A 25649-nucleotide genomic window follows, 5' to 3' on the forward strand; every position below is an offset into this window, starting at 1 on the left:
ATAATGAGAGTGAATCCCAGGAACATTTATTTTTCTCTTGTACAATGGTCAACACTATATTTGGTCTGCTCTGTTTAATTGCTTATCTTCATAATACGTACCACACTCAGAGTATCTCACCATTAACGTTAAGCAAACGTTTCGTAAATCTTCATACTTTATTAATATAATTACTTACTCCACGTATATAAGTGAGCAGTGTCCCGCACTTTTAAAGGCGCTACAATTATAACTGCGCCTTTAAAAATCCAAATCTGACCACTTCAAATCCCAGAGACACTTGTGTAGCATGTCCACACATAATTCCTGTCCTCATTTGTTGAATGCCTGCTTTGTCTCATTATCATTACACAGGGATCAGACAAAGGGAAAAAACGTTTTCACAAATAAACACATATGCATATATAACAGGTCTCTCCACATGTGTAAAATGTAATTATATGTATATTAAACATTTCTGATGCTCCAGTCAACATCTCAGTGCATTTAATACACTGCATTCATGAACAAAACTGTGTATTTAATAGTGCATAAACAGTAAATAGTGCATTATTGTTTTGTTTTACAAAGCCATTGCATTTTAATTGTGATTGACCACTGTCTGAAACATAAAGGTGTTGCTTTACTTTTGTGCAATTGGAGGTTTGACTCTATGCCAACTGAATTATGTTTGCTCTATAATATCACAGTTTGTTAGATGGGCAGCCTGTTAAAACCAGGACATATTGTTATATTTGATATTTCTTGGGACACCGGAATGCAAAGCCTGAAGTCAGGATTGTTCCGGTCCAACTGGTAGCAATGCTACCCACTGTGCCGCCCTACACTGTCTCACTAATTGTGACTAATTGTTCTACCATTGTTTTTTTCCTCTGAGTAGTAAGAGGTTCTTATTTTGCAGATTGACTGTTCGGCAGTGAATGGAATGACTGATTTGGAGCTTTCAAGATACATAACCAGACTAGGGGACCGTATCGCTGTTCGTCAGTACTGCAAGACTGAAGTTCAGGACACTGGAGAAATTTCAAAAGCTGCACAATCTCTGCGGGAAAAACTTACAGCAAAGAAACTACATGGAAATTACAATGCCATTAAAACGGAACGCAGTTTTCAGTTAGGATTATTTGAGAAAAAAGGAAAAACTTATGTCCAGGTCAGAGAACGCAGAGGTGGAGGTACTATAGACACCTGAAGGCTCACAAATGCACTACAATGGCAGAAATTATGGAAATGGTTAAGAAGCTGTTTTTCCACATGGAAACATAGACACTGCAGTATCAAAGTTTTTGCGTCTGAACTGTCCGTTTTTCCGTAAAATTCATTTGAGTGTTGCCAACGACATCACAATGTTGTGCTTAACAGCCAAAACTCAAAGAATGTCAGTATATTTCAGCCCAGTATCAAAATAAAACTGTATTAAATCGAAACGCTCCATGACCCTGTGTCCATGAATGATCAATATGGTAGCGATAAACAATTCGTGGGCGCGATTTAGTAATTCGAGGGTACGATTTACTAAATCGAGCGCACGATTTAGTAATTCGAGGGTACGATTTAGTAAATTGAGGGAACGAAATAATATTTTTTTTTCTACCGTGACAACTAAGGGGCTCCGTATGTTTCAGTAACTTTGGATAGCTTACTTTTCAGTCGTTTAGCAAGGTTTCAGTTATTATAATTAAAGGTTAAATAATTTATTTTCTGTGGTAATTGCATCTCTTGCCACCATGCGGCAATATTGTAAAATTATCATGGACCTCAGACGCACAGATTGTATTGATGTCACAGGAGTTTAAATAAAGTTTTATTTTTTTGAAAGGAGCGTTTTGATGACGACGGGTTGTGACGTCCATTACGTGCTCGGATGTCCACACGTGTCTTGTTTCGGGATTCACGAGTTGTACTGCTGTTCTGTAAATATATCCGAATATTCACTAAAAACTTTGTTTATAGCCATAGACTTTAACAACAACCGACATGGGCAAAAAGTTAAAAGTTGGGAAGACTAGGAAAGATAAATTCTACCACCTAGCGAAGGAGACCGGTGAGTTATGACAACTTGACAAGCTGCGACTTTCCTGCTCGAGGGCCAATGCTGATCTAGTGCACTGTTAATAGATTAAATTATGAAATCAGTTCTTTATATTAGTTAAAATGTCACAGTGGAAGTGTATCCCTATAAAACAAGATATTTAAGAACCTCACCATTACATTAGTGATACCGAACGGAATTCGACTAGTTGATTAGTCTTGAATAAGATCATTTTACATTAGTTTACGTAGTTGACTTGAAGAATGAGTACATATCCATTAGTGGATGTCAGACACGATTTTAGAATTTGATTTAGTAGAGAAGACATTTATAGAGCCCTAACAAAATGTGAAAATTGCTCATTCCCGTTTATAATGCTGTGCTTAATTGGCTTGGCCATTTTTTTTTGCCCGGGAGCTTATGGGAGGCCAAACAGTTCATAAGCTTAGCTAAACAAGACACCACCTATCCAGCTGGACGTAGCGTGCGACAGTCCGCACAACCCGCCTCTACAGTGCAGCTGTGCCTCGGATGGCGAAGGGTAGCTGGATAGCGTGCGTGACCCGGCTCGATCACGTTGGTGGGCAATGCATAGCGAAGGACAGCTACATAGGTGGCATCTAACTTGGCTAGGCTTGTGAATCGTTTGGACCGCCATAGGAGCGTACATAGCTGAGGGTAGAATACCTAATGTACGAGGTGGAGGCTGACAGCGTTATTATGCTGAGTCTCACTGGGAAGATTACATTGCTTTGAGACTGACATTGCCTTTGCTCTTTATTTCCAGGTTACCGGTCTCGTTCCTCCTTCAAGCTCATCCAGCTCAACCGTAAATATCAGTTTTTGCAGAAAGCGCGGGCACTCTTGGATTTGTGTGCTGCCCCTGGGGGTTGGTCAGTAGCGCAATCATCAATGCATCAATGCAGATTCTGTATCTAGCAATTTATTCCAGTCTGATTAAATTACATAAATATTTACTTGTTGGAAAGATTGACACTGTACAAAAGATAACGTAAAAAAAAAAAAATCATTCAAGCTCATAGACCAATATGGCCTATACATCTTGATGATGTATCTTGTAAACAGTCTCTGTGTTAACTGCATTGTCTGCATTCTCACCATAGGTTGCAAGTGGCTTCAAAGTTCATGCCAGTTTCTAGCCTGATTATTGGTGAGTGCTGATTTTGATGATCACTTTGGGTCTTTGGGTCTATACTGGATGTACAATAGATTTGCAGATTTTCTAAAATGTAGGGATGCATCAAGATAATACTATGCCTCCTCCTGGTTGGATTTGCCCGAACACCTCCCCAGGAGGCATCCGAGATAGATGCCTGAACCACCTCAGCTGGCTCCTTTCGATGCGGAGGAGCAGCGGCTCTCCTTTGAGTCCCTCCCGAAAGTCCGAGCTCCTCACCCTGTCTAAGGCTGAGCCCAGCCACCCTGCAGAGGAAGCTCATTCCAGCCTCTTGTATCTGATGTCTTATTCTTTTGGTCACTATCCAGAGCTCATGACCGTAGATGAGGGTAGGAACGTAGATCGACCAGTAAATCAAAAGCTTTGCCTTCTGGCTCAGCTCTCTGTTATCCACGACAGAACTGTACAGTATCTGCATTACTGTCGATGCTGCACCAATCCACCTGTCGATCTCCCGCTCCCTTCTTCCCTCACTTGTGAACAAGACCCTGAGATACTTAATCTCCTCCACTTGAGGCAATAACTCATCCCCCCAGCAGGTGAGGGCAACCCATCCTTTTCTGATTGGGAACCATGGACGTGGAGGTGTTGATCCTCAGCCACGTTCAAGACACACTCATCTGCAAACCGTCCCAGTGCATGTCCCAGTGCGGCCAGGACAGAATCCACATCGTTCCTCCTTGATCTGGGACCTCCTCAGGGAGACTGAGGAGTGTGACTCCCCCTAAAGCTGGAACACATCCTCCAGTGCCCCTTCCTTGGGTCCACCACCCCAGTCTGCCAAACCAAAGGCACTGTCCCCGACATTCACGCGGTGTTGAAGAGGCGTGTCAGCCAAGACACCCCCTCAACATCAAGAGCTTTCAAGAACTCATGGCGAATATCATCCATCACCGAAGCCTTACCGCTCACCCACTGACACTGATAATATCACTGTGTGATATTTCAGCTTTAAAATATCAGGATAAATGATAATATTGACCCCCCCCCCCCACTACAGCACCAATTAGGGCACTTTATTTTTTTCCTGGGAAAAAATAAGAAAGCCTGAACCTGCAGTGCTGACCATTGTTTATTGGTCTCTGTGGAAAACAATGAATCAGCGTTAGGATTATCGTTTGACATTTTCTCTCTCCGTCCTGTCTGTATAAATGTGTCTCTGCAGGAGTTGACCTGGTGCCAATCAAAGCCATTCCCAACGTGGTCAGTCTCCAAGAAGACATTACTACTGAGAAGTGTAGACAGGTGAGTAGTGGCTGAGTAAGAAGGTCGGTCTGTCTCCTTTAAGAGGGAAATTTAATTGCAAGTTATTTCTGTGTCCATTTACTGACAAGATGCTTGTCTGCTGCAGCTGTGTTTGCATGAGAGGAAGCTGTTAGTTTCAGTTCTAGCAGATGCAACAGAGGGCAGCAGGAATGCTTAGTTGGTGAGCATGTGAAGCAGCTTGAATCTGTGACAGCCCCTTAGAAGAGGGAAATGCATGTGTAATATAATACAGTGCATTATTATAATACAAATGAAATGTAATTGTACAACCCCAGTTCCAAAAAAGCTGGGATGGTAAAACAGATGGTGGTGATTTGTAAATTCGCATTGACTTGTATTCTAACTGTATAGAGACAAGGTATTTCGTATTTTACCTAATCAGCTGTATTGTTTTTTAAAGACATTTATTGGATAAGTAGGTACACATTTTTGGTGTCCACTGGGCAATATCAAGGTAAACTAAATTCATTCAAACATCCCCACAATAGTCATATATTACATAGAATATACTTAGTATAACTAATTAAAATTGCAATCCTTGTTAGAAGATGGATGGATGAATGGAAATACAGTGCAGTTCAGCACAATAGAAGCCATATGTATATGTACAAAATGTACTAAAATTATAATTGAACTTCTTGTCTAAACTGGGGATGCTGTGATTCCTGGATTTCACTGCCGTAGCGTTAACATTGCTTGTGAAGATCCTTTGTGTTGCAGTGTTTGTGAGCATAATGGATGCTGTTTAGTTGTGGTTGAGCTGCCTTGTGTCTGATAGGCCCTCCGGAAGGAGCTGCAGACATGGAAGGTGGACGTCGTTCTGAATGACGGTGCACCTAATGTTGGGGCCAACTGGGAACATGACGCCTTCTCTCAGGGTAATGACCTCCGGTGACAGAATTTGGGGGGTTTTTGGTAGAGCTTAAAACAGCTGAAAGCGGAACTGTGGAGTAGTTCCCTCATTGCATCTCAGCTTCGTCTTATAATATAAATAATAAAGGGTGTTTAGCAGGTATTGTTTCAAAGTCAAAAACAATGGGCAAGTGTCTCCTGATGCTTGGGATTCTGTTCCCTTTTCCATGCCGTAATTTATTCTTTTTCCCGTTGTCATGGACGTACGTTGAGCCTCTTGCCATTTCCTCGCCCCCAACAGCTCATCTCACCCTCATGGCCCTCAAGCTGGCCTGTGAGTTCTTGGCCAAAGGAGGCAGCTTTATTACCAAGGTGTTCCGCTCCAAGGATTACCAGCCGCTGCTCTGGATCTTCCAGCAGTTCTTCAAGAAGGTGCAGGCCACCAAGCCCCAGGCCTCACGTAATGAGTCTGCGGAGATTTTCGTGGTCTGCCAGGGTACGCCGTATTCGGCTCTCTCATTTATTTTCGCCTCCGATGGAAACTGCACTTGTGGTTCCGTTTTCTTCAACCGGTTTTCCCTCCGATGTGTTCTTCAGGTTACCTGGCTCCAAATAAAATTGACAACAAATTCTTTGACCCGAAACATGCCTTCAAGGAGGTGGACGTTCAAGCCAAGACTGTGAAGGAGCTGATTCCCGTGAAGAAACCCAAGGTAGGTTTCTGTGGGGGGGGGGGGTTTGACCACCCGGTCAATATAAACGTTTCCAGTCTAACGATAAGTTGTCATTGTAGGCTGAGGGCTACGCCGACGGCGACCTGACACTGTACCACACCTTCTCAGTCACTGAGTTCCTTAAAGCTGAGAACCCAGTGGACTTCCTGAGCAAAGCCAGTGAGGTAAAGACCCCAGAGCACTTTAGCGGACATGGGGCATGGTAATTACACTATTATAAATGGAAAGATGGCCTATGATTCTATGTTTTCTTTCCACTCGTGACCTTTTAAAGATCACTTTTGACAACGCCGGGTTGACTTCTCACCGAGCCACAACCAATGAGATCAAAGAGTGCTGCCGTGACATTAAGGTCCTGGGCCGCAAAGAGCTTCGGTAGGTGATGGCCGTCCTCCGCTCGCGTCCTGCTGCTCTCCAGTTGCTCCTTGAAGGCCGTGAGCCGTCCCCACAGCTTGACACGCAAACTCACTGTTTCCTGTCATTTCTGACCACAGACTTCTGCTGAACTGGAGGGGAAAGCTCAGGAAATTCCTGGCTAAAAAACTGAAGGATGAAGCTAAGGAACTTGAACAGGACATGAGGTACTTGAGTTAGCTGGTTGTTTGTAGCACATCATTATCCATCTACAGATATTTCATCTTCATGTTTGTGAATGGCCTCCACTTATGTGCATCAGGCTGAAAATGTCAGTGCATGTCATGAAACCACATCCCTGCTCATTGATGGTGTTTATAAGGTTAACACTGCGGTATTTACTATCTTGGTCAACATAGTGAGCAGAAATACTTAACCCACATGCTGTTGGTGTTTTTGTGGGGAGGGGGCTGATGAAGTACTGGAAAACTTTTATATTTATTTATATTTACACACACACACACACACACACACAAAATTACATGTGTATGTATATATATACACACACACACACACACACACACACAAAATTACACATGTATGAGAAATGGTTAGTTCAGTGAAGCACCTTAGCTGGAAGCCTGACCTGACTGCCACCTTCCACTATTTTTTGCATCACTTTAGGGTCTTTGCTGTTTCGTAATGCTTTGTTAAAAATGATTCAGCATTTATGAAGTCGCCGTGTGGTATCTTTTGTGATGGACCACCTCAGCTTCAGCTCCAGTGATGAGGGGGAAAATGCAGAGAAGGAGAGCAAGAAGGAACCTAAGAAGAGCACAGAAGAGGATGAGGAGGATGCGGAGATGGAGAAGAAGCTGGCTGAGCTCAAAGAAGAGGAGGTGGCTGAGCTGCGGAGGTAGGTCTCCCGCTGGGCCGCCCGCGGAGGTAGGTCTCCCGCTGGGCCGCCCGCGGAGGTAGGTCTCCCGCTGGGCCGCCCGTGGAGGTAGGTCTCCCGCTGGGCCGCCCGCGGAGGTAGGTCTCCCGCTGGGCCGCCCGCGGAGGTAGGTCTCCCGCTGGGCCGCCCGCGGAGGTAGGTCTCCCGCTGGGCCGCCCGCGGAGGTAGGTCTCCCGCTGGGCCGCTCTGCGTTTCCGGCCTTCACGCTTTCGCTGTACTTAGTGCTGCGAGTCCTTCTCCAGGAGACGCGGACATGAAGTTCACTCATAGTTTATAGCCCTGTGACCTGGGAAATGTAACCGGACACACCAAGAATCAGCTGGATGGTGCTGCTGATTTAAATGGACCAATTTCTGTTTACAGAAAGAAGAGGAAGTTGCTGAAGGAGCGGAGGAAGCAGAGGGAAAGGGTGGAGCTGAAGATGGACCTGCCCGGTGTCTCCATCGCCGACAACAACGACTCCTCCATGTTCTCCCTTCACACCATCAACAAAGCCAAGGTAAGCCCAGTGCATACTGGGAGTCCAACCGGGCCGGTCTTGTGGGAGGCTGTAATGCTGGATCTGGATCCCTAATTGGCGGGGTCACTACCTCCCCCGTCTGCACCCTGTCTTTATGTGCATCTATAGATATGCTGCTAGATATTTTTATAGTCCACTACCTATGGTGGTCCTGTAGAGTGAGGAAGGCGGCCATTACTGCGATGGCATCTCCGCAGAAGCGTACGTGGCGTGCGAATGGCAGCCGTCAAAGTGTCTTGTTTTCTGCTTTCTGCCTGTGATGCACACTTAACGTTACTTTGACTAACATCAGGGAGAACTCGTGCCGTCGTCGGCCGCTCAAACAGCAGTGGAGAACTCACAAATTTGGAGAAACAGCGAGTGCAAGGACACGCAAGCCTTTTACGACACAAAGTGAATCTGTAACAGGGCTGGGCGGTATTTCGAAGTTTTACGATATGTCGATATATTTTCAAAACGGGACACGGGATGACAGAATTACCTTTCATATCAATACGCTGTAATTGTGAGGTAAAATTAGGACTGTATTAAAGATTTTTAATTGAAACCAATAGTATTCCTTCCTGGTTGTAAACGACTAGAGAACTTTGGTCGTGACGTTGAACAGAATCCCAGCTACGTCAGGATTATGATGGTTGTTAATGGACTGTGAGTATCGGACAGGTTCCTTTCAGAATAATGTTTCTGCGTGCTGGTGCTCGTCCGGGGGTCCGACTCAGCCGGTTCATGTCACGGTTGCTCCTCAGGCTCTGAGTGAGTTTTCCCGGGGAGACATGAAGGCCGCAGACGCGGCTGTGGACGAGGAGGACCGGGATGACGACGTGTACCTGTCCGACGGCGACAGCGACAAGATGTCCCTGGCGTCGGACCTGGATCCTGACGACCTGGAAGATATTGAGCAAAGACAAAAACAAATGGATGCAAAGAAGGGGAAGAAAAAGTACCAGTCCTTTTTTATTGACCCCCCCCCCATCTTTCCGTACATGCCGGGCTCATGCTGATCTGTCTGAACATGGCCGCCTCTCTCGTCTTGCAGAGTGTCTTTCAATGTGGAGGAAGAGGAGGAGGAAGGGCAGGGCAATGAACTGCTGGTGGATCTGGAGGGGAAAGAGGAAAAGAGGGATTCTGAGACCAGTCTGTGGTTTAGCAAGGTCTTGCCTTCGTTTTTATTAATATTTTAACGATTTTAATCCCCTCGCCCGCTCGTCTACCAGAGTGGCAGTGTGATGGTTCCTTGGCTCCTCCCACACAGGATATCTTCTCTGAGCTGGACCTGGATGCCGATGCCGACAGAGAGATCCGACAGGCGCAGAGGCTGCAGAGCAGGCCGTCCGGCGGTGAGTGCGACCGATGGCGCCCGATCGAGCTCCGCCGTCTCATTGGGCCCAGGGCTGCAACCTGCACCTGCCGCTGTGCTCACAGATAAAAGCAGGAAGCGGAAGGCGGTGGAGGAAGAAGCTGCAGCAGAGCGGGAGGAGGCGGGGCCTTCGCGGGAGGCGGGGCCTTCGCGGGAGGCGGAGGGGAGCGAAGGGAGCAGCAGCGACTCGGACGACAGCAGCGATGACGAGAGGTTCGAGGGTCCTGCTTCCGCGAGAACAGCTCTGCAGCTGGGCAGCAGTATAGCTACTATTTCTGATGTCCAGATGAGATTAAACTTTTGTTGTGCTGAATACAGGGACAGAGCCAATGAAATGCAGTTACCATCAGACCATGTGCAGATAAGATATATACAAATACAGTAAATTATACATAAATTATGAATATGTGTAAATTGAGGTTTCGTGCAAAGTATGCACGAGTTACGTACCTTTAAAACATGATACATTCTTTATGGTACCTGCAGATGTGAGACTGACTCAGAGCCCAAGGCTGCCAGATGTTTAATTCAAACCACCTTGTAGCACCAGCATCTGCTGACCCCGGGAAGAGCCTTGTGTTGATGAGCTGGTGTCCTTGCAGGGAGATCGCCCACATGAAGAAGGCTTCTGGGGGGCTGGCTGGAGCCGCCGGAGCTGAAGATGATGGGGACTTCCAGGTGGTACCGGTGGAGAGCACAAGTGAGTCTCCCTGGGGGGGAATCCCAGCTACGTCCTTTGCTGGAGATGGGGTTCTCCTGGAAGGGACTGCCTTGTCAGGTTCTGGGGTTTATCGGGGCCGCCTTGTCAGGTTCTGGGGTTTATCGGGGCCGCCTTGTCAGGTTCTGGGGTTTATCGGGGCCGTCCTTCTCTTCCGCAGGTAAACGCGCTCGGATCCTCGACCCCGAAGGCCTGGCGCTCGGCTCTCAAATAGCCACGTCCAAGAAGAAGGAGAGGGACCTCATCAATGGCTCCTTTCACAGGTTTCACTGTCACTTGTCACCTGCTTGCTTTCCGCATGCGGACCTGCGGCAGCCCTGTTTACGCCTGAGTGACTTGTCCTTCAGGGCATTACCACCAGTCTTTGTTTTCACATCAGAACTTGTCAGTATACATTTTTCCCATTATGATTTCTCCTTTATGTTCCACGTTGATAGAACGTCGGTTTTAATTTAGCAGAACTCATGTTGTGTACTGGAGTCACCCTTAAGGTTTACCTTTGTATTTATAAAGCCTCTGCACGCACGGCACGCCACGGCACGGCACGGCACAGCACGGCACGGCACGCCGATAAGCTGGCCAAGCTTCAGGGCTTATCTATCCATCCATCCATCCATCCATCCCTCCCTGTGGAATTGATCGCCAGTTTCACGAATGTCACAAGTCATTTAAATACATCTGCCACGGCAGTTTAGACCTTTCACACCTCTGCCTGTCAAATGAGGCATCTATGTCTGAGACTTTGCGCTTCATGCCACGCGCCCCCAGGTTCGCCAACTCGGAGGACATGTGCGACATCCCCGAGTGGTTATTGGAGGACGAGAAGAAGCACCGACGTAGACCGGTGCCAGTCACCCCCGAGATGGTGGAGGAGTACAAGCAGCGCTGGAAGGAGATCAACGCCCGGCCCATCAAGCGCGTGGCGGAGGCGAAGGCCCGCAAGAAGAGGAGGGTGAGGAGGAGCAGAGGGAGTGGGGGGGGGGGGGAGGCAGGAGTGTGAGGGGAGGGGAGGACTGGGCCCATATCAGGCATGGTGATGGTCACAGTCTGACTGGCGTGTCTGTGTGTCAGATGCTGAAAAAGATGGAGCAGGTGAAGAAGAAGGCGGAGGCAGTGGTGAACACCGTGGACATTTCCGAGCGGGAAAAGATGGCTCAGCTGAAAAGGTCGGTGCCGCGTTCGCTAGAACATTCCTGAGCATATATGCGGGCGGCACGCGGGTATTTAGACGCGTGTCTGTAATTGGCCAATTCTGCGACTCGTCCCCCCCCTTCATTTCCATTCCCTCTCCTCGTCAGTATTTACAAGAAGGCGGGCGTCGGGAAGGAGAAGCGGGAGGTGACCTACCTGGTGGCCAAGAAGGGGGCCGGCAGGAAGGTCCGGCGACCCGCCGGCGTCAAGGGATTCTTCCGCGTCGTGGATGGGAGGATGAAGAAGGACATGAGGGGCGAGAAGAGGAAGGAGAGGCGGGGAGGGGGCAAGGGGGGCAAGGGGGGCAAAGGGAAAAAGGGGGGTAAGGGAACGAAGGCAGGGAAGGGACATGCAAACAAGAAGTAACCCACCCCCCAATGTCTGCAGTGTGCAGAGGACAATAAGAGTGGAACTGGGAGAACTGGTGACGCTATAGAGCCCCTCAGCGTGGCTTGCTGGGACATGACACTGAGCAAGAGCACAAACTCTACTTGTCGTCTTGCCCCTGAAGGTACCCCTAAGAGATGGGAGATTGTTCCCTGTTTGCCTGACTGTCCGAGTCTCAGCCTCGTAACTGATTACAGTCAGTGTTGTTATGAGTTTGTATGCTGGGTTTATGATGCATAGAAATGTCCTCCCCATTCACTCGGCCTTTCGGCCTGGTCTTCAGCTGTAAATTCTTTCTTAACAACTCGAACAATAAACTTCTCTTTTACATGAATTAGTCTTTCTTTAAGTAATACAATGTATCATTTCATGGAGAGTTGGCTCCCATTGGTCAGTACAGTACGGACCTGGGCGGCGACTTCGAGATGTTTGGGGGCCGCTGTGGCATAATGCGCCGTTTGTGCGTTGTTTTCCGTCTCCTCTGTGACGTCGCGTTACGTTTTGAGGCCCCGGAGTGGCTGCATGGGCCTGGTGTTTTCTGGCTCTGATACGGTGTCATTTTCATTACGCAGGATGTCAAGTACTGATCAACAAAGGGACGCAGCAAGCTTTGTGATTGGAGGATGTGTAGCTACCAAAGATGTTTAGCATCACACAGTACAGACTCCTACAACCAGTGCTTTGACTGTAAATGAGTGTTTCCTTAACTCTGCGATTGGGGTTGGCAGTGGCTGCTGTTTGGAGTGCAGAGGTGCTGGTGTGCAGCCCGCAGATGTGTCTGGAATGCCAGGGAGGATGATGATGGGATGACAGATGCGTCAGTGTCCCGCCCAGTCAGGGGCTCTGGCTTGGTGCCCCAGTCAACAATAGGGGTCCTGTGATGCTGACCACTGCCAGTGCGAATCAGCGACTTTTTTTTTTTTTTCCTTCCTCTCTTCCCTCGAGAATGAAGAGCGGGATGAGAGGCCAAGGAGGAGGGAGAATGTGATGGGAGGACTCTGCCAGGGCGAACCAGGTCCGAGGAGCGAGTGGGGGCCCGGCAGGATGGGTTGGGGTGGGGGAGGGGGGGTGCTGAGATGGTGAGGTATGTCGGGGGGAAGAGCTGCTGGCGTCCAAGGTGATGGGGTGGGATGAATGGGACAGCAGAGAGAGCCACAGGGATTAGCGTCCCTCACGTGTCGCCCTCGATCATTCCCCCCCATTGTAACCAGAACAATAAGGGTATGGTGCAGGCAGCTTAAAAAGGATAGACGGAGCCAAGGACAGCCTTGGCGGCTGTGGGGAAGCGGCGGATCGGGGCAAAAGAGGTATTTCCAGACTTTTTTTTATGTGTGCAAGTCAGTCACAAAAGTGTAAATGCTGAAGAAGGTCAGATTTAAAATGTTCTTGGTGCAAAAACACGTGATGCGTGGGCTGTAGATTTCCTTAGCTGCTCGCTCCAGCATTTGTGTTAGTCAGCAAGAAGGTAAATTCAATATTTAGTTTAAATTTTATCTGGAATTGCTGGGTAAATTTCCTACTTAAATGATAACGGTGGACCTGTGTTTTGTATTTATTGTAGCAAACACTGGACTAGTTGTAAAGCAAACTGAATATTTTAAAAATGCATTGCTAAATGTTTAAAGCTATTCCTCCATGACTGGGTATTCTAATTTGCAGATGTCTTTCATGCTTTATTCAGGTTTATTTTCTGTTTTTTACAGCAAGGACAGATGAGTGTAGTTTGAAAACATCTTTGTTGTCCGTCTGTGTGGCTCATTTTGTTTTTCCTGTCTGCTAAACAAGTAATTCAGTTTTTGCAGTTTGTAGGCAGACCAGCTGCTTTGTTCTTTCAACTGATCAAATCTTTGTGTTAATTCTTCTGATGGCTTCTTTCCATGGCATCGCTAATATCTGTGGGGTCTGTGAGGTCCCACTGAAAATGCGTAAACATGCTTCCTGGAGTCATGTGCTCACTGCCATCCTAGACAATGACATAGAGGCTACAAAAAAGTTCATAATGGTTACAATTATGCAGTTATATCATGTTATGGATATTAACTGTAATGTAATATTTTATTGACATTAATTGTAATGAATGCTGGGTTTGAAAAGGATAACGGCTTTTTAAAAGATTGACTGGGCTCTGCATTGCATTTTGCGTAGAAGATTGTATGAAATTTGACTGAAAAGAAGTTGCTAAAGTTCCCTCTGGATTGTCCTAATGAGGCCCTATTAATGGAGATAATCTGATGTGGTGTCCTTACAGTGGTCTAAACCAGTGGTTCTCAACCTTTTTGCACCATAGCTCAGTTTTTACCATGCCAGCTCAGTCGCGACCCTATATCTTGTATAAGTCTAAATTAACACTGCGATCAAGCGTGCAGTGCGCTCTGCAATTAACGCCAATTAATGCCTAAAACTCAAATCTGATTGGATGTGCCAGTAAATTTTTAATTAAGCATCTGCGGTTTGGCTTCTTGGATTGGTTGAGTGTTCACTAGTTTTGCACTATACATTTGCAGACCCAAGACCCATTCATATATGTTAATTCTAGGATTGTGGCTGGGAAATCTGATCGTGGATCAGCATAGGAGCTTGCTGGTTTTAAAATGTTTCCAACTCTGCCTTGCAACCCATTCAGAACTTGGGTTGCGACCCACGGGTGGAGAATGGCTGGTCTAAGCGGCCCCTATGGGTACCTTCCAATGGAAAAGGGTGCTGTTATAAAGTGCCCTTTGATGCCACCCCTACATGAGTAAGTGTTATAAAGGGTGCCCTTTCCGATAGAGCGATTGGCATGCAGCAGTGTAAAGGGAACTCCTAAGTGGCTAAAAAAACATGGTGAAGTGCCTGAATAGGTGCCCTTCTATTGGATAAAATGTGATGTAGTACCATATAAGGTGCAATTGGGTGAACCTGAGGTGCCCTCTGGGTGCCTTTCTGGTGGGAAAAAAAACTCATGAAGTGACTTCTGGGGTCCCCTTCCAAGTGAGCGGACATGATGAGGTGCCCTTCCAAGTGAGCGGACATGATGAGGTGCCCATGTGATGAAGAGAAAGATATCCCTCATGGCTGCCCTTCCAGTGAAGAAAATGAGATTCACTGCTCCAACATGAGATGCCGTTTCCCATACATGCAAGAACACCATTTCACAATGTACAGCATATTATTGTATAAGTTGGGGTGCCACTGGCATGGATAGTACTGTAGAGGTTGCCTGCTTAGTTTGAGAGCTTGTCTACATAATATATAAACATGAATATGCTAACTTTCAGCATATGGTCTTGTGATCAGATCTTCTTCCATTATCGGAATAGTCTGTGTACATCCGGATAGGAGGTCATTCTCTTCCCACATTTCTTCCTACTCAGGTCCTGCCCACTCTGGCTAACAGGTGCGGTGCTTTTAGGAGGGCATATTTCCTGGGGGCTCCTTGATGCTGTTCAATTTGGCAGGTGGGGGCACACTAAGTGGTGTGACCGCCCTTTTGCTACTAATCATCTCCACGGCGACGGACTATTGGATGCAATACCGTTACACTGGCAGCCCAGCAAATCAGGGGCTGTGGAGGTTCTGCATCAATTACAAGTGCCATGTCCACACCATCACTATCGGTGAGTCTCACTGTCTTTCACCGACATGCCATCACCTCGCTTCCAAGATGGAGTAATCTGGTGCTTTTGGGTTTATTTTACTCCCACGTGTAAATAAAGTGAACGCGTCTATGGATCGGAATATTTCCCTGGGTGTGACGTGCCGCCGCGTGCCGATCCACAGGCTTCTGGGATGCGACGCGAACCTTCATGCTGCTGTCGATTCTGAGCTGCTTCGCTGGCGTGATCATGGGTCTAAGCGCCTTCTCCAACGGAACCAAGAACAAGCTAATGAGATCCGGTGGGATAGCTTTGCTGCTATCCAGTAAGTACCACAAGAACGGACGTAGAATTGCTAGAGGAAATATAGAAACATGGAAATGAATCAGATCATAGAGAGACCCTGCTGGCAGAGATGGGTTTTACATACATTACTGGCTAAAATACTGACTAGGTCAGTGTTTCTGAAACCGGGTGCAGGGCCCCTCAGACTGTCTGGGAGGGAGTGAAAGTGTGACCGGGTTAGGAAATACTGGACTAGGGGACAGCGCAGGTGCCATAAGAACATAAAACTATCAGAAATTTGGCCCATCAGGCTCATTTGGGGAGAATTCAACTAATAGCTTAAACTTGTTAAAATCTTATCTAGCTCAGATTTAAAGGAACCCAGGGTTTTAGCTTGCACTACCCCAGGGTTCTTCAAATCTGGACCTCGATTCCAAATCCAGGCCTTGTTTTCAGTTCTCCCAGGTAGTTAGTTTAATAATTACTGATTCTGATTGGTCAGAGGCTTCACACCTGGCTCACAGGTAGAGGTGATTTGAATAATAGGGCACTACACTAACAGGAAGACTATTCCATACTCTAACTACACGCTGTTGTAAAGAAGTGCTTTCTCAAATCCAGTTTAAAATGTTCTCCTGCAAATGTCTGCCTACGGTCACGAGTTCCTGTAGTTGAAGTAATACTGAAATAACTATTTGGATGAACAGCATCCAGACCTGTTAGAATCTTATATACTTAAGCTAAGTGGATGAAGCATGCTTGTGAAATGAAAAGCTTTAGACAGACACGAGTAACCGAGACAGGATATAAACAGGCCTATTTGTGTAGAGCAGGGGTGGCGGTTTTATCTGCAGAGGGCCAGTGTGCATGCGAGCTTTTGGGATAAGCTTTCTGATTTGGGAGTTGCAGTGAAATCCTGCATAGATCACAGCCCTTTCTGGATAAGATCCCCCCACCTCGGTACAGATGGATGTTAGTAGCTGAAATATGAACTTACTCCCCCATTCCCTCCCTAGGTTTTCTTACCCTGTTTGCCCTGGCGATTTACACTGGGGTGACGGTTCAGTTCTTCGGAAAGCGCTACATTGACTGGAGTTTTTCCTGGTCCTACATCTTGGGCTGGATAGCAGTCGTCTTGACACTCGCGGGAGGTAAACTGTTTATCTTCACTTTGCATCTGTCTGCCAGTTTTTTATAAGTCCTATATATCCTACATATACCTCCTCCCCCCCCCCCCCCTCTGTCCTGACTCCACGCACCTTCCCCGTTGCCATGACTTCGAACCTGAGGGGGCTTATCAGTCACAGCTGACAGTGGCCAGAGTCTAATTGCAGTTTATTAAAACTCTTGCTGTTCCTGCACTTCCTGCTCTGCCCTGGGTATCCTGTGCCTTTGCCCATTGCTGCACTTCCTGCTCTGCCCTGGGTATCCTGTGCCTTTGCCCATTGCTGCACTTCCTGCTCTGCCCTGGGTATCCTGTGCCTTTGCCCATTGCTGCACTTCCTGCTCTGCCCTGGGTATCCTGTGCCTTTGCCCATTGCTGCACTTCCTGCTCTGCCCTGGGTATCCTGTGCCTTTGCCCATTGCTGCACTTCCTGCTCTGCCCTGGGTATCCTGTGCCTTTGCCCATTGCTGCACTTCCTGCTCTGCCCTGGGTATCCTGTGCCTTTGCCCATTGCTGCACTTCCTGCTCTGCCCTGGGTATCCTGTGCCTTTGCCCATTTGCAGCCTTGCTCTGTGCTGTTCTGCTCTCTGTCCTTGCCTCCCTTTTTGCTTAGTGCTTGTGTTGCATCTAGCTACTGTAATGCTGCCGGTTTCAGTTTTGTCTTTGGCTTTCGTTTGCATTTTAGTTGCAGTCCCTTGGTCTTGCTTTTCTGCATTCTACCATGTCATTTTCCCCTGGTTCCCTTGTTCGCATCTTTGCTCCTTCCTCACCGTAACATTAATACATGGCTCTGCTTTTTCTGGTTCTGGAATATTCATGTGGGCAAAGGCAATATCACCAGGGAATCATTTCCTTAATATCTAGTATTAAATCACACTATGGCAAAATTGTCATTTGTTTACTGATTGAATTTATCGAGCTAAATAAGTACAGACTGTCTTCTCTAGTGAATATTTCAGTTAAATGTCATCTGAACCATCTCCAGTAGCTCTAGATGCTGTAATCAAAGCTGTTATATCCATCCATCTTCCAACTGCTTGTCCTAGACAGTCACTTTTGGGCCTGGAGCCCATCCCAGCCAGCACCGGCATGAGTCAGGAATACATCCCCACGGGATGCCAGTCCATCGCAGAGTTAAAATATTTTTATTCAAAAAAATTCTGTAAAAAAAAAAATACGTCTTAATTTCTCATAATCCGAGGTCATCCTTGAGCATGTGACGTGTTTTTTTCTGTTACTTGCTTCTTGTAGGTGTGATCCAGATTTACACCTATCAGAAGAAAACTGCTGAATCATCTACTCCCAATATCCAAGACAGTGGGTTACAGTAAAAATATAAAAAATAAACCACAACTTGCTTTGGAACCTGCAGAGAGAAACTCTACTTCTGCTCAAATATAACAGGATTATCAACACTGTTAAATGTCAGTTTTCTGGACACCTGTCTCCCTGTCTTTCTCATTATCAAGTAGGTCCAATGCTCTTAAGTAGAGCTTAGGAGCATGAACAGAAAACATGAAACGATATTAAGTCCAGACCTCTTGTATCGGCCGTGTCCTCTGTATCCTCTGCTGCTTACAGATTATGTGCAGACATCACATATCTTTGTGTAACATGTAGAAGCCTTTAACAGTTTATCTTAGGTTCTTAGTTATCTTGTATTAGTTTTCTAATGCTTTACATATAATAAAATGCAGGCAAAGATGCAGAATCTCCATGTCATGCAACGTGTGACCACCACAAAAAGACTAATGTGAGGATTGACAGAGGACGATCAAAAACGTACAGAAGAGAAAAAAGGTTTTTTTCATGGATAAATTTAGCCAGGAGTTCTAATGGTTAAACATTTGTTTTGAAATTGAGACCCTCCATATGCTGGATACTATACATATAACAATAAAACAGTTTGAAATGTTTTTCTGCTGAGTACTCATTGACTGGTAAGCTTATTTACACACAGACTCCTAACTTCATCAATGATGAGATTTAACAAAAATCATCCATCTATCATTATCCAAAATCCCCTTACCCAGGTCAAGATCAGTGTCAGCCTGGAAGCCCCCCCAAGAAGCGGGGGGGGGGGGGGGGGGGGGGGGAGGATACCCGCCATTCATCACAGAGTTCAAACGGGGACAAACACTATAGCCTTTAAAGAGACAGCAGTTCATCTAAACACACATCTTAGGCCACATACAGAGCTGGAGGTGGGACTTGAACCAACAACTCTTCATTGCAGTACGTATGATGGTTGTTTTTCGTTTGAATTCATCAGGGAACCACGAGAAATACAACAAAAGAACCTTTGGTGGGGCCTCTGAGAAAGTTTTAAAGGTTCATTTAAAGACTTTGCAAAAAATGGCAAAAGATTAATTGAGACGCTGTTCAGAAAATTGATAGGAAAAAAAAATCTATTCACAATTTCCTCATTTCATCAGCTCTAACCCTAATTTGGGGCCTTAGGGGTGAAACAACAGGCTGTGGGAAAGTAGGAAAAATGCTACTATAGCACGCTAAACTGTGTTTTCCCATCCTACGGGGGCCCGGTCCTATCATGAAAAGTCATGTTGACGCCTGAAAATAATATATTTTTTCTAACCCTAACCCTAGCCTCAGTTTGCTAACCATATCCCTAATTTGGGCCCTTGGGGTGAAACAACAGGCTGTGCAAAAGTAGGAAATATGCTACTACAGCACGCTATACTGTGGTTTCCAATCCTACGGGGGCCCGATCCTATCATGAAAACACATGTTGATGTCTGAAAATGCCATACGCTTTCTAACCCTAAGACCTGTATCGATCCTCCCCACTGCCATATATCGCCATTGTTAATATTCCACTTCTGAACTTTATTTTTCATTGCACATATTTGTTACTTATTTGTTTACTTATTCTTAGATTGCACTGCTGTTTGTCCTGTACTGTCCTGTCCTGTATTGTGCTCCTGTTTGCCCTGTACTGCCTTGTCCTGTTTTGCACTGCCATTTGTCCTGCACTGCCTTGTCCTGTTTTGCACTGCCATTTGTCCTACGTAGTCTTATCCTGTATTGCACTGCTGTTTTGTGCTGCTGTTTGTCCTGCACTGTCTTGTCCTGTATTGCACTGTTGCTTGTCCTGCTGTCTTGTCCTGTATTGCAGTGCTGTTTGTCCTGCACCATCTTGTCCTGTATTGCACTGTTGCTTGTCCTGTACTGTCTTGTCCTGTATTGCACTGTTGCTTGTCCTGCACTGTCTTGTCCTGTATTGCAGTGCTGTTTTGTGCTGCTGTTTGTCCTGCACTGTCTTGTCCTGTATTGCACTGTTGCTTGTCCTGCACTGTCTTGTCCTGTATTGCAGTGCTGTTTGTCCTGCACCATCTTGTCCTGTATTGCACTGTTGCTTGTCCTGCACTGTCTTGTCCTGTATTGCACTGTTGCTTGTCCTGCACTGTCTTGTCCTGTATTGCACTGTTGCTTGTCCTGCACTGTCTTGTCCTGTATTGCACTGCTGTTTGTCCTACACTGTCTTGTCCTGTATTGCACTGCTGTTTGTCCTACACTGTCTTGTCCTGTATTGCACTATTGCTTGTCCTGCACTGTCTTGTCCTGTATTGCACTGTTGCTTGTCCTGCACTATCTTGTCCTGTATTGCACTGCTGTTTGTCCTACACTGTCTTGTCCTGTATTGCACTATTGCTTGTCCTGCACTGTCTTGTCCTGTATTGCACAGTTGCTTGTCCTGCACTGCTGTTTTGTGCTGCTGTTTGTCCTGCACTGTCTTGTCCTGTATTGCACTATTGCTTGTCCTGCACTGTCTTGTCCTGTATTGCACAGTTGCTTGTCCTGCACTGTCTTGTCCTGTATTGCAGTGCTATTTGTCCTGCAATGTCTTGTCCTGTATTGCACTGCTGTTTGTCCTTTCTCCCAATGCAGCTGTAGGATAAGAATTTTATTGCGTTTCTTGGAATGTGCGACAACAAAACTTGAAACTAGAAACCGGAGGTGGGAGGGAACCGACACGTAAATGCTACCCTCTGTGCTGCACATAAATTACAGTTTAAAATGGTACTTCAAAGGGATTAAAAAACACACGAAACCCACTGCTCTGTACCCAGGCATGATCTCATAGTGTTGCAGGTCTCTCTATAAAACTCATTAGCAAATCTGCAGTTGCCTCATACAATTAATTTACGAGCTGTGTACATTTACTGTAACTTGTTCCATAGGCATTGTTAATCCAACATGTTATTTCGAAATCAGATACTGTTTTGCACGTCCTCACACGTCATTCTCTGTACTACCTCCATACATTTTCGTGCGCACGATTACCACACAATTGCCAAGAAAATGAAAGCATTTGGGTGAATGTAAAAATGGGAGGTTTGTTGTAGCTCAGGCCCTATGTCCACCCCTCCTCTCACTGTATTCTTGAGTTACCATTTTTCTCCCAGTAAATTTATAATTTACAGAAGATGGATGGATGGATGGATGACCGTGAGAATCAACTCCCTGTTTTTCACAACCTAATGTCGAAAATATGATGCACAGGGCAGAAATCAGCAGTTTCCAGTTTGGCAAGAATTAGAACAAGAACATGCAGGATCACGCATGAACAATGCAGAGGTGATTTCAGGCCATATGAGTCACATGATCAACGCATCACATCATAAACAGAAAGTAACCATTTAGTACGTCCCTGTGCTTTCCTGAGCCTCACATTAATGTGCTCACATGCAGTGTTAATTTTGACAGCATATTTTGATTTAGGTTTAGTCTTAGTTTTTTAACAAAAATGCAGTTTAGTTTTAGTCATACTTGAATCATCTGATTTTTTTTTTAGTTTTAGTGTACTTTTAATTTGATTTATTTTTATGTTGATTTAGTCAACTAAATCTATGGAACAGATTTTTTTTTTTTTTCTTACATTTTCACTTCCCTCTGAAAATTACACTGAATGTCCTGCTCTACCTCTATCCTTTCTACAGATCCCTTCCGATCAGAGGCACACGGGCTCTGTGTCGAATCACACTGCATCACAATAGGGGTGAATCGTATTATATCACATTAGTAGTTGCTTCATTGGTAACTACATTGGTAAATTGGTATTTTTTAATGTACGGATCACTGGCAGTGCATAGGGATGTGTATCACATCAGCCTCAGTGCTGGAGATGTGCATTCCAGCTTCACAAACAGCGCACAGCACCTATCTGGTTTCATTCTTGGCTTGATGCCACTACTTTTAAATACGCCAGAGGCGTGAGACTTGGCAGCCCTGCACATGATTTCAATGGTTCCATCAAAACAGCAATGTCTGTCAGATAAACAGAACAGTACAGGTAGGCCGGCCTGCTCAATAATCTACAGCTGCAGACTGCTTGGGTTGAGGCATGCGCAGAGCACAAAGAAACATGTTCTTTATTGGGTTCACAAGTTGCCCTAAGGGTTCCCGCAATGGATCATGGGTATTGGAGTTGCAGAATAAATACTGAGGACTTGACCTCGGTGACCTCAATGGTAGATACAAGCATGTTTAAATCTAAATGCTTAACATTCATTTTAATTTAGTTTTTTTCTGTTTAAAGTTTAAATATTTATGTATAACAATTCACACAACAAAAACACAAACAGCATTTTTGTTGATATTAGCAGTTATCTACTATTACTTGTCAAAGTTCTGCCTAGATATTTATTGTAAGGTATCTAATCTATCGCATTATCTATCGCATTATTCATTCTGTGTTTACATCAGCAGTGAAATGTTTTGTGCTGCTGTATTTTTAGTTTACAGCTTATTTGATGTTTATTATTCATTCATTTCTGCATAGAATTTCCTTTGGGTTGTTGTGTTTAAAATGTTCTGTGTATTTATCGTGTCGTTGCACTTACTCTGCTTTACTTATACTGTATGTGGACTACAGCCTTAAGTTCAGCCACTCAGCTTGTGATTTGTACCATGTTTTACCCATATACATACTGTACAAATCCCTTTTTGTCTGCACGGTGAACCTGGAGGAATGTTACCTCTCTTCATTGCATACTTGGAGTGTAGAAGAGTCCATGAATGAAAGTGAAATGTTTCTTGAATTATGACTTAAATGTGCTGCAGACCAGGCATGATCTCAGCCTTCTCAAGGAGCTGCACTCAGGTTTCTGCGTTTCTTGTCCCTCGTGAGACTCGATCATCACCGTGACCCTGCAGCACAGCAGTGTTTATGTTTAAGTGCTAAATGATGGAAGTGCAGTGGAATTTATACAGTCTGCCTATCGTGTTTTCTGTAGATATCCCTCCAGCGTTCTGGTCTAGTAACACGTTGTTTGGCTGATTTTACATCTAAATTGCCCTGAGTATTTCTGCCAAGTGATGAGCATGCATCTCATTCATGATGCATCCTGCTTACAGGGGCAGTGCTTATGGAAGATAGCAGGACTCATTTAGTGTTCTGGCTGCCAGCCCTATCCTACAATCACAACAATGTCGAAGTATGCAGTTAAACAGCTTATGCAATTTGTATAACGCTTGCGACAATTCTGGGTTTAGGGATGATTATTATTACATTTCACCATTAAGCTGTACATTATACACTACTTCACAAGTAATTCCTTCCAATCACTGTAGCAATTGCATCCATTTATACTGGACAGCAACCCAATACTAGATACGGGGTTGGAAGATGGACACTTAATGCAACAAAAATACAGACATGGCTGCAACATAAAAGCCATCCATCCACCTGTATAAGTTACGGACTGGATGCTGTGCCGGGTATCATAGGACACATGGCCAGGTGTGACAGAACATACCGGTCCACTGGGTTTACTGGTGTAAAAATGTTTTCATCAGGGACAATGACAAGTAGAGATAATTTCCATGTTTTTAAAGGCACCATCATGAACTCCTGACAGAACAAACACATCCACGTGTTAAACTCAGTAACTGCCATTCATGCAGAGCATTAGAAACAAATGTTGAAGAGGTTGTCTTAGTTCATAAGAACATAAGAAATTTACAAACGAGAGGAGGCCATTCGGCCCATCAAGCTCGTTTGGGGAGAACTTAATTAATAGCTCAGTATCCTGGGCATTTTCCCAGTGGGCTGACCGGTATGCAAAATATATCGTGGAGGGAATCCAGAGTCCAGGGCTGATTTTTAATCCCAGTCCAGCACCATAACTGCAGTGCAAAGCAGTCAGTCTAATTTGTGTTGGTTACCCTGTCCTTTTCCACTCGAGTATTCGTATTTGTTTTTCATTCATTCATGCAGGTAAATAAATTCACGATTAAACTATCGCTGTACTGCAGAAAATAAATGACCATCACTGCATCACCTGTCAAAAGTCAGTTTTTCCTCCACCTCTCTGGTGTGCCACAATACATGTAAACACACGCGTGCACACACATATAAGCACTCTGTGTTTATTTATTTAGAGAAGCTAGACTGTGTCTATTTCTGTTCAGTCGATTCAGTATAAGAATAGCAAAGACACGATTCTGAGCATGATGTGATAGGTGGGTGGGCTTGTCACATACTACAATACACAGAGTTTACGGGTAATGGTGTGACATTTACATTTACATTTACAGCATTTGGCAGACGCCCTTAGCCAGAGCGACTTACATTAGTGCTTTAAGACTCTACAATGAATTTTTCCCGATACTAGCTTAATAAAACCAAAGCTATGAATACCATCGATCTAATACTCTGTTGGAAAAGTGCTTTTTTTTTTTTTTTTGTTTTTTTTAAAGGAATGCCAGAAAGTATAATGCCAGAAGTGCTAATTCAGGTATTTCTGGAAAAGGTGTGTTTTAAGTCGTCTTTTGAAGACATTCAGTGACTCAGCTGTTCGGACATCTAGGGGGAGTTCATTCCACCAACTTGGTGCCAGAACAGAGAAGAGCCGGGAGGTGTGTCTTCCTTGTGCCTTGAGGGGTGGTGGGACCAGTCGAGCAGTGCTGGAAGATCGGAGAGATCGTGGTGCAGTGCTGGGTGTGATGAGGTCTTTTAGGTAGGATGGAGCCAGATCATTTTTGGCTTTGTATGCGAGCATCAGTGTTTTGAATCTGATGCGGGCAGCCACAGGAAGCCAGTGTAGGGAGCGCAGCAAAGGAGTGGTGTGGGAGAACTTGGGAAGGTTGAAAACAAGTCGAGCAGCTGCATTCTGAATCAGTTGGAGGGGACGAATGACGCTCAGTGGTAAACCCGCTAGAAGCGAGTTGCAGTAGTCAAGGCGGGAGATGACGAGGGACTGAACGAGTATCTGGGTAGCCTGTGTGGAAAGAAATGGACGTATCCTTCTGATATTAAACAGGAGAAACCGACAAGAGCGGGAAACGTTGGCGATATGAGAGGAAAAGGACAGACGATTGTCCATGGTAACCCCAAGTTTGCGAGCAGTAACCGAAGGACGGAGCAGGGAGTTGTCGAGGGAGATCGCAAGGTCCAGGAGGGGGGATGAGTCAGCGGGGATGTACAGCAGTTCTGTTTTACTAGGGTTGAGTTTCAGTTGGTGAGCGGTCATGCAAGATGAGATATCTGCTAGACATGCAGATATCTTAGTGGAGACATGAGTGTCTGAAGGAGGGAAGGAGAGGATGAGTTGAGTGTCATCTGCATAGCAGTGGTAAGAGAAGCCATGAGAGGATATGACCTCACCAAGAGATTTGGTATAGAGGGAGAACAGGAGTGGACCAAGAACCGAGCCCTGAGGGACACCGGTGAAGAGACTATGTGGGGTAGATGTGAGTCCTGTACTATGGCCTGTACTAATATACCTGTATTAATATACCTGTATCAAAGTAGCAGTTGTATTTCTGATTATTCAGGGGACTTTCATGAGCTTTTAATGATTGTGGAGGCCAGGAAAAACAGCTGCGGCCTGCAGGTCATATTCTGCCCAGTGGCCTGTACTACGAAGCGGGTTACTGGCTTATCGGGGTAAATGTCAGATTTAAGATGGTCTGGGCAAAATGTAAGTGAACGAATATGAAGTCCATTTAAACCGTGATACCTTAAATCCGAATTATACTTTTTTATTGACACTTGTAAGAATGGTGCTTTTCTTTGGTTAGATTTTTTTAGTGACT

General features: G+C 45.4%; 2 protein-coding genes across 4 annotated transcripts; both read left to right on the forward strand.

Moving 5' to 3' along the window:
• Positions 1–1826: 1826 nt before the first annotated feature.
• On the forward strand, positions 1827–11898 carry ftsj3 (FtsJ RNA 2'-O-methyltransferase 3). Its single transcript, XM_072699749.1, has 21 exons — positions 1827–2044; positions 2820–2925; positions 3157–3203; positions 4396–4475; positions 5275–5374; positions 5650–5844; positions 5946–6061; positions 6142–6246; positions 6357–6457; positions 6577–6663; positions 7209–7352; positions 7755–7890; positions 8658–8851; positions 8948–9062; positions 9164–9248; positions 9334–9481; positions 9871–9968; positions 10147–10249; positions 10755–10938; positions 11058–11152; positions 11285–11898. Exons 1-21 carry the CDS (start codon positions 1978–1980, stop codon positions 11541–11543), a joined length of 2565 nt encoding a protein of 854 aa, XP_072555850.1. The 5' UTR covers positions 1827–1977; the 3' UTR covers positions 11544–11898.
• A 737-nt stretch (positions 11899–12635) lies between these two features.
• Positions 12636–18505, forward strand: lim2.2 (lens intrinsic membrane protein 2.2). 3 transcript variants are annotated; one of them, XM_023843621.2, is made up of 5 exons: positions 12636–12871; positions 14918–15160; positions 15324–15464; positions 16441–16575; positions 17841–18505. In XM_023843621.2, the coding sequence occupies exons 2-5, from the start codon at positions 14983–14985 to the stop codon at positions 17918–17920; spliced, it is 534 nt and encodes a 177-aa protein (XP_023699389.1). In that variant the 5' UTR covers positions 12636–12871; positions 14918–14982; the 3' UTR covers positions 17921–18505. The 3 variants fall into 3 exon arrangements, with proteins under 3 accessions (XP_023699389.1, XP_072555851.1, XP_023699390.1); XM_072699750.1 differs by having other exon boundaries at positions 14941–15160; XM_023843622.2 differs by lacking the exon at positions 12636–12871 and adding an exon at positions 12890–13029.
• Positions 18506–25649: the final 7144 nt, after the last annotated feature.

Source organism: Paramormyrops kingsleyae, chromosome 15 (genome assembly GCF_048594095.1).
Source record: "Paramormyrops kingsleyae isolate MSU_618 chromosome 15, PKINGS_0.4, whole genome shotgun sequence".
NCBI classification, from domain to species: Eukaryota; Metazoa; Chordata; class Actinopteri; order Osteoglossiformes; family Mormyridae; genus Paramormyrops; species Paramormyrops kingsleyae.

Bases quoted from the DNA above. Each gene is read 5' to 3' on its own strand.
- ftsj3 (XM_072699749.1), top strand. From the start codon at position 1,978: ATGGGCAAAAAGTTAAAAGTTGGGAAGACTAGGAAAGATAAATTCTAC. The intron at 2,045-2,819 runs GTGAGTTATGAC...CTTTATTTCCAG, and splicing joins CCACCTAGCGAAGGAGACCG to GTTACCGGTCTCGTTCCTCC. The intron at 10,250-10,754 runs GTTTCACTGTCA...ACGCGCCCCCAG, and splicing joins ATCAATGGCTCCTTTCACAG to GTTCGCCAACTCGGAGGACA.
- lim2.2 (XM_023843621.2), top strand. From the start codon at position 14,983: ATGCTGTTCAATTTGGCAGGTGGGGGCACACTAAGTGGTGTGACCGCC. The intron at 15,465-16,440 runs GTAAGTACCACA...TTCCCTCCCTAG, and splicing joins GATAGCTTTGCTGCTATCCA to GTTTTCTTACCCTGTTTGCC. The intron at 16,576-17,840 runs GTAAACTGTTTA...TGCTTCTTGTAG, and splicing joins CGTCTTGACACTCGCGGGAG to GTGTGATCCAGATTTACACC.